The following is a 7,837-nucleotide window of genomic DNA, read 5'->3' as shown; positions in this document are numbered from 1 at the left end:
ATAAGCGGCTTGGTGTCATTCTTACCTTTGTGATGAATCTTCCATTTTTATCGATCAACGTGCAAAAACCATTGTGAATCTGCATGTTGTAACCTTTCTCCGACAGTTGTCCCATACTCAGGAGATTGTGATGAAGACCAGGAGCATAGAAAACATCACCAATAAAGTTTTGAGTTCCATCTTTCAACCTGATAGCAATTAGGCCTTTTCCCAAAATTGGAATATTTGAATTGTTTCCAAACTTCACGGTAGATTTTACCGTTTCGTTTAGAGAAGAAAATAATTCCTTTTTCCCTCACATGTGATTACTACATCCAGTATCCAGATACCAAATATTCTCTTCCTTAGAAAATGTATTACTGGCCAAAAATAAATTTTGTGGATTTTCAAAATACTCACCTGTATTTTGATACGAACTTTCTGCCACATTTGCCTGATGTTTGTATCTGCAATCAGCTGCTTTGTGTCCAAACTTTCCACAATGATAACAACTATAATTCGTCTTTTCTTGGTTGTAGATACCTCTTCCTCGACCACGATTGTTGAATCCAAAATTGTTTCCTCGACCACGATTGTTGTATCCAAAATCATTTCCACCTCTTCCTTGATTGGATTGATTGAAATTATTGTCTCTCCATTGGTTAAAGTTGCCACGTCCTCTTCCTCCATAATTTCCTTGGCCTCTGCCTCTATAATTTCCTCTTCCTCTGTTGAAAGTATTTTGACCTCTTTCTTCTACAATATGACTTGACTCAGAAGTGTTGTTGAAATTCACCTGACTCTTTAGAGCTTATTCTTTTACCACTTTTTCGGTCTTTTCTAATATTCTGTTGACATGACTTTCAATGCTTCCCTGTAATTCTGCTACAGACAGAGTATCTGTATCGTGGGACTCAATTATTGTAGTCACCACATGGTCAAACTTCATCGGCATCGTACGTAGAATTTTTTCTACCACTTTGCTATTTGGAATATCTTCTCCATATACTCGCATCTTGTTGACGAGATTTATAACACGAGAAAAATATTGTTCTACTGTTTCTGAATTTGACATTTCGTACCTTTCATATTCTCTACGCAGCGATTGTAATTTGGACTTTTGAGCTTTCTCTACTCCTTTATGTGACAGCTTCAATATGTCCCACGCTTCTTTAGCAGTTTTGGCATTTGCTATTTTGCCAAATATTGAGTAATCAATACCTTGATGAATTTGTGAAAGTGCCAACTGGTCCCTTCTACGAGCAACTTCATCAGCTCCTTGTTGTAAATCGGGATCCACAAAGCTCCAAACATTGTGAGCTTTTAGATGTGTTATCATCAACAATTCCCAGTAACTAAAATCCAACTCTGCGGTTAATTTTGGACCGGACCAGACAAAATTATAATTTGCCATATCTCTAAAAAAATACTCACAATAATTTTTGACACAATGAAAACTCTTGTTCCTCACACACTCAAAATATTTTTGACACTCACACTAGCAGGACCTAACATGCTCTAATACCAATTTGATATTAAATGGGACAATAATTTAAAAAATTAAGTAAAGAGAGAAAGAGGAATTGAAGGTGTTACTCTATATTTTTTACAAAATGATGATTTTTCAAGGCTTAACACACATGCCTTTATATAGGCCTATGAAACCACTAAACTTACAGCCTAAGAAATTATTGGCGGTGGTACAAAAGGCTTTAGGCTAGCTGGACTATAATATAGTTCTTACAAGCTAAGAAACTTAATCATGAAGAAAAAATTCAGGCGGTGGTGTAATGATGTTTCTTAACATATCATGTATTTTCCAAAACATTCTAGTAACTTTATTTTTCTCAATAATTCTTTAGCCACTTGATTTAATTTCTAACAAATACTAAGAATTTTTTAGGATCAACAATTTCGAATTGTGAAAATTGGAAATATAAGATATCTTGATTAAAAAACTATAGAGAAGCATTGAAAGGTGGGATCTTGATGTTGGTTGCCCTGATACAAATAGAAGAGATTGAGACGGAGATTAAGGCTAGGAATTTCATTGTCTTGTGCTTCAGAGATAAAGTATGAGAGATGTCATTAGGGAGAAAATCACAGACGAAATGTGGATAAAGTTTGAATTATTGTATATGACCAAGTATTTGAATCATAGGTTATGTTTGAAACAACAACTCTAATCATTTCATATGGCGGAGAAAAAATTCATTGTGGAGCAATTAACGGTATTTCAAAAAAAAAATTGATGACTAACCAAATATTGAGGTGAAACTTGATGATGAAGAAAAGGACGTACTCTTGTTGAGATGGTTACCTAGATCTTTTAATAACTTAAAGGATGTAATTCTTTATGGTAAGAAAATCACTATCACCTTGGAGGATGTCCAATCGACTATTAGAACTAATTAGTTAATCACGAAAAAAAAGTTGAAGGTCGGTGATAATGGTGAAGACTTGAATATTTTAAGAGAATGGAAATGAGAGTATGATCTTTGCACACTAGGCAAACAACATGTAGTGAAGTTTGAAAATGGTATGCATAATTCTAGTGAATCATTTGAGTATGTTAACTCATATTTTTGGGTCTAACAAGGGTGAAAACTAACAAGGGGTTTCTATCTTCTTGCAGTGATTGATGATTTATTTAGAAGAGTGTGTGTTCATATTTTGCAGTGTACAAGTCACACTTTTAAAAGTTTTAAGAAAATATATACTCTTCTAAAAAATCAAATGGTAACTTAATTGAAATTTTAACTTAACGACGAACAATGGCATAGAGTTTTTTTTTTCCATAGTAGTTTATTGAGTTTTACAATAAACAATGTATAAAGAGGCATAATCCCATATCTACAACACATCAATAAAATGACCTAAGTGAACTCATGGATAAAATCATTCTATAGTTGTTAAGTTTCATTTTGTTGGGAGTTAAGTTAACCAAAAAACAATTGGAATGAAGTTGTTGCAACTGTAACATATTTGATCAACAGGTGTTTATTCACATGAATAAGCTTCAAGACACCTATGTGAGTTTGGACGGGAAAACTAATATATTAATCTAATTTAAAGGCTTTTGGAGCTTTAGCGTTTTTGCATATCAAGTAAGAGAGTCTTATGCTCAGGGTGTTAAATGTATCTTCATTACCTATCTTGAATGTGTGAAGGGATACAAGTTGGGGAATATGGACTTCGAGAATCAAAGTTTATTTTAAATAGTGATATTTCTTTTGATGAGACTCATATGGAGATGAAGTACAATGACCTAAAAAGTTGACGATAAAAAAATTTAGAGGGACTAAAATTGCAGGGTCGCATATTTATAGGGACTAAAAAACATATTTAACCCAAAAAAATATATTGCAGTAAATTGTAACAAAAAGAACATATAATAATTTGTTCACAACATCTTTTTATTCTTATGTTATAAATGTGATTATTTTATGTATTTGATATGTACATTCAATATATAACTTAACATCAATGATCTGATTAATCACTATTTCATCTATATCTTATTCAGGGTCGGCCCTAGACTCGGACAAGCAGGGCCACAGTCCAGGGCCTCAAAGAAATAGGGGCCTCAATTTTAGGAATTATTGTAGAGAAATTATAATACTAAAATATAATATATACTTGTTAGCGAAATTGTCAAACAATTTGTTTTGTAGTCTAGTGGCTTGGCCATTATACTTGGGAGTTTGATGTGCCTTTTTTTTAATAAGCAAGAGATATATTGAATTGAGAACTAAAAATTCTCGAAATGGTTACAAAAGAGCAAGATTACAAACCAATTGAACTACGACAGAAAGAAAAGAGAATCCTTACAAAAGCCGTAAAAATTGCAATTGGAACTACAAGAAATGTGGTCCCCAACGACGTAAAATAGCGACGTGGTAATCACGTGAGTAGTTGCGACGTGATTACCACCAAGATTACAAAAGAGCAAGATTACGTGGGTAATTCTCGAAATGGTTACAAAAGAGCAATATTACAAACCAATTGAACTACGACAGAAAGAAAAGCGAATCCTTACAAAAGCCGTAAAAATTGCAATTGGAACTACAAGTAATGTGGTCCCCAACGACGTAAAATAGCGACGTGGTAATCACGTGAGTAGTTGCGACGTGATTACCATGTCACAACCAATTTTTATATTAAAAATATCAAGCCAGCATTATAATCAGAGAAGTCAGGGTTTGTTTTTTTAAAAAACAGTTGCGACGTGGGTATCACGTCGCTACCTAAAAGCAAAAAATAAAAAAAATAAAAACTTTAACATTGTAGTTGGAGGGAGGTTTGAAATTTTTTGAATTTGAGTTTTGACGTTACTCCCACGTCACAACATTTTAGTGGGAAAATAACTCTGCACTGACTTGATTGTTTACAGATGTGGCAGAGTGTGTAATTATTATTATGACCGTTTGGTGGTAGCGACGTGCGTCTCACGTGGCAATGTTGCGACGTGATGACCACGTCGCTGATTTCTTTATATATCACTTCAAAAAACCAAAACATTTACGTTTCAGTTTAACAAGTTTTCATTTTCTTCTTGTTTCCTTCTCTTCTCCCTCGCCTCGCCCCTGGTTCTTCCCCACCACCATTACAGCTCTCTCAATTGCTCTCTCAAATACCAAATTAACTCAATCAATCTCTAATATTTTTCCTAATAGGTAACTAAATTTATATTTTATTTGTATAATTTTGTTTTTTAATAATTTTTAAATTTCTGAATTTAATTTAGGGTTTTTTTTGTTGAAGTTATATTTTCAAAGAAGATAGAAGAATTGTGAAGAAAAATATATTGGTACTAGAAGATTGAAGGAGATTTGAAGAAGAGGTATTTTAGTAACTTTTTTTAATTTTATTTTTATTGTGATTTATTTAGTTGTTAGTTAGGTTTTAATTGATTTATCTTTTTATTATTTATATAAGTTTAATTTATATTTAAAACAGAATATATATATACTTAAATAATTTTTTTTTTTTGAAAGCAAGAGATATATTGAAAGGAGAACAAAGGGTTCCCCAACCCATGTACAAAATACACGGCTCAAGGCCTACAAAAAAACAATATTACAACCAATTACAATTACGACATAAAATACAAAGGATCTTTGTAGAAATCGTAAAAACAACAATTGGAGTGTGTAATATTGCCATAAGAAGACCACCTCCAAACTAAAAACTTGATGCTCCAAACCATATTATTTATGTTCCACACTTCCTCCCTAAAACAAAAAGCATTCCTAGTTAACCAAATTATCCAAGATGTGGCTAACCAAAGCACCCCCAATTTGCCGCTTTTAAACTTTTTTCCACGGCTCAAAGAATGCCAATTCACAAAAAAAGATGCACATTCTTCCTCCATCCAACCCGAAAATCCCACCCACGAAGCAATTTCATTCCAAACCAATTAATCACAATGCATTTAGAAAACAAATGATCCACCTCTTCCACATGAGCTTCACAAAAAATGCAATTTAAATTAATATTTGAGATAGCTATACCTCTATACACCAATAAATTGTTGGTAGGTAACCTATTCAAAAAGAGCCTCCAACCAAACGCTTTTATCTTATACGGAACATCCGTTTTCCACAACAAAATAAAGGCCTCATCACCCTTGGTCGGAGGGCCATAAGGGATACGCCTAGAGGCATACAAACCATAACAAGAAGCAACCGAATAACCTTTTTCCAAATCCAACGACCAAACCGCACAATCCTTCAAAGTATTTAAACTACCAAAGGAGTCCAAAAGATTCTTCAACACCGAAAGAGAACTTAAAAAGACCGCATCCCTACCCACAACCGAAATACCAAGGTCCCCCCATTTCCAACAACCAATGTTCCACTCACCCATAATCGCTATCGAAACTTTTTTCAAAGAAGAAGCCAAAAAAAAGATCCGAAAAAGCCTCCTTTAAAAAACAATTATTCAACCAACAAGACTCCCAAAAAGGGGTATTAAACCCATTTCCAACAATGAAATTGCAAGTCGAAACAATGGGATCAATATCTAAAGAATTAGAAGAAACACAACTAACCTTTAAAATATCCCTCCACCAAAAAGAAGAGGAAGAAAGCTTGTAAGCATCTCCATCACAAATAATTTGCAAACACAAATCACCGTACCGGGCCTTTAACACATCTAACCATAATGACTTATGGCCTTGCACTATCCTCCACCTCCATTTGTTCAAAAGAGCCAAATTGAACTCGGCAATATTTTTAATCCCTAGCCCACCTTTCGCGAGAGGAAGAGTCACTCCTTTCTATCCAACCCAATGAATAATCCGTTTATCTCCCCCACCTCCCCATAGGAAATTACTTTGAATCACCGTTATCGCTTTTACCACCCTAGCCGGTATTTTGTAGAAAGACATAGTAAAGATAAATAACGGACTCAAAATAGACTTCAAAAGAGTTAACCTCCCTCCGAGGTTAAGAAATCTAGCCTTCCAACCGGATAACTTCTTTTTCATCTTCTCCACTAAAGGAGCCCAAGTCGCTTCCTTCCTAGGATTGCTACCAATAGGAATACCAAGAAACAAAAAATTGTTGTCTTCAACCCTACAAGAAAGATAATAAGCCGCGGCATCCAAAAAAAGAGGAGACACATTAATACCAATCAACTTGCTTTTGTGAAAGTTTATACCAAGACCCGACACAAGTTTGAAGGATCTCAACACAATCTTTATGGCCTTTACATGTTTCTAAGTCCCCGTTCCGACCAACAAAGTGTCATCCGCAAATTGAAGAATGTCCACCTCACATCTTCTTTTAATATCAAAAGACTCAAATTCACCAATCTCTATAGATTTTCTAACTAATCTCGCAAGAGCCTCCGTCACCAAAACAAAAAGAAAAGGAGATAACGGATCACCTTGTCTTAAGCCTCTATTAACAACAAATTCCTTTGTTGGACTACCGTTTACCATCACCGACATATTGCTCTTGAAAATCAATAATTCCATCCACTTCCTCCATTTAGCTCCAAACCCCATTTTGACCAAAAGCTATCGAAGAAAGTTCCACGATACTTTGTCATACGCCTTTTCGAAGTCTACTTTGAAAAGAAGACAAGAACCTCCCTCCTTTCTCGCAAAATCAACCGCCTCATTAGCCACAAGAACTCCATCAAGCAATTTCCTACCCGGAACAAAAGCACTTTGACAATGCGAAACAACCGAATTCAACACATGTTTCAATCTTCCCGCCAATAATTTGGCCACCACTTTGTACATACACCCCACCAAGCAAATCGGCCTATAATCATCCAAACATAGCGGACTTGAACCTTTCGGAATCAAAGCTAAAAAGGAAGAAGTGATTACCTTAGACAATTCGCCTCCATTAAAAACATATTCAAAATACCTCAAAAAGTCCCTTCTCAAGATAGGCCAACACTTTTTAATAAAAAGGAAAGAGTATCCATCCGGACCCGGACTCTTAGAACCACCACAACAACTAATAGCCTCCAAAATTTCCTCCTCTTGTGGTTTTTTTTATTTAATTTGATTTTTATTTTTATGAATTTTATTATTTTTTTAGTATAAAATATATTAAAACAGAATATAAAATATTTTTTTAGTATAAAATTTATTTAGTATAAAATATTATAAAATATTTTTTTTTAGTATAAAATACTTTTTTTAGTTTTATTTAATTGAATTTATTATATAAAATTTATTATATGAATTTATTTTATAAAATCTTATTATATAAATTTTATTATATAAATTTTATTATATATATTATATTTTATAAATTTTATTATATTAATTAATTTTTTATATATAAATACAATTATACCTGCGTCTGTATTTAATTTTTAAAAAAAAAAACATTAA

General features: G+C 33.6%; 2 protein-coding genes across 2 annotated transcripts; both read right to left on the bottom strand.

Moving 5' to 3' along the window:
• Positions 1-790: 790 nt before the first annotated feature.
• Positions 791-1,393, bottom strand: LOC131659768 (uncharacterized). Its single transcript, XM_058928913.1, has one exon. It carries the CDS (start codon positions 1,391-1,393, stop codon positions 791-793), a length of 603 nt encoding a protein of 200 aa, XP_058784896.1.
• A 4,866-nt stretch (positions 1,394-6,259) lies between these two features.
• LOC131659767 (uncharacterized) lies at positions 6,260-6,991 on the bottom strand. The gene is made up of 2 exons (XM_058928912.1): positions 6,723-6,991; positions 6,260-6,557 (listed from the first exon to the last, which is right to left on the bottom strand). The coding sequence occupies exons 1-2, from the start codon at positions 6,989-6,991 to the stop codon at positions 6,260-6,262; spliced, it is 567 nt and encodes a 188-aa protein (XP_058784895.1).
• Positions 6,992-7,837: the final 846 nt, after the last annotated feature.

The sequence above is a fragment of the Vicia villosa genome, linkage group LG3 (genome assembly GCF_029867415.1).
Source record: "Vicia villosa cultivar HV-30 ecotype Madison, WI linkage group LG3, Vvil1.0, whole genome shotgun sequence".
NCBI classification, from domain to species: Eukaryota; Viridiplantae; Streptophyta; class Magnoliopsida; order Fabales; family Fabaceae; genus Vicia; species Vicia villosa.
This window is presented reverse-complemented; position numbering and strand designations above follow the sequence as displayed.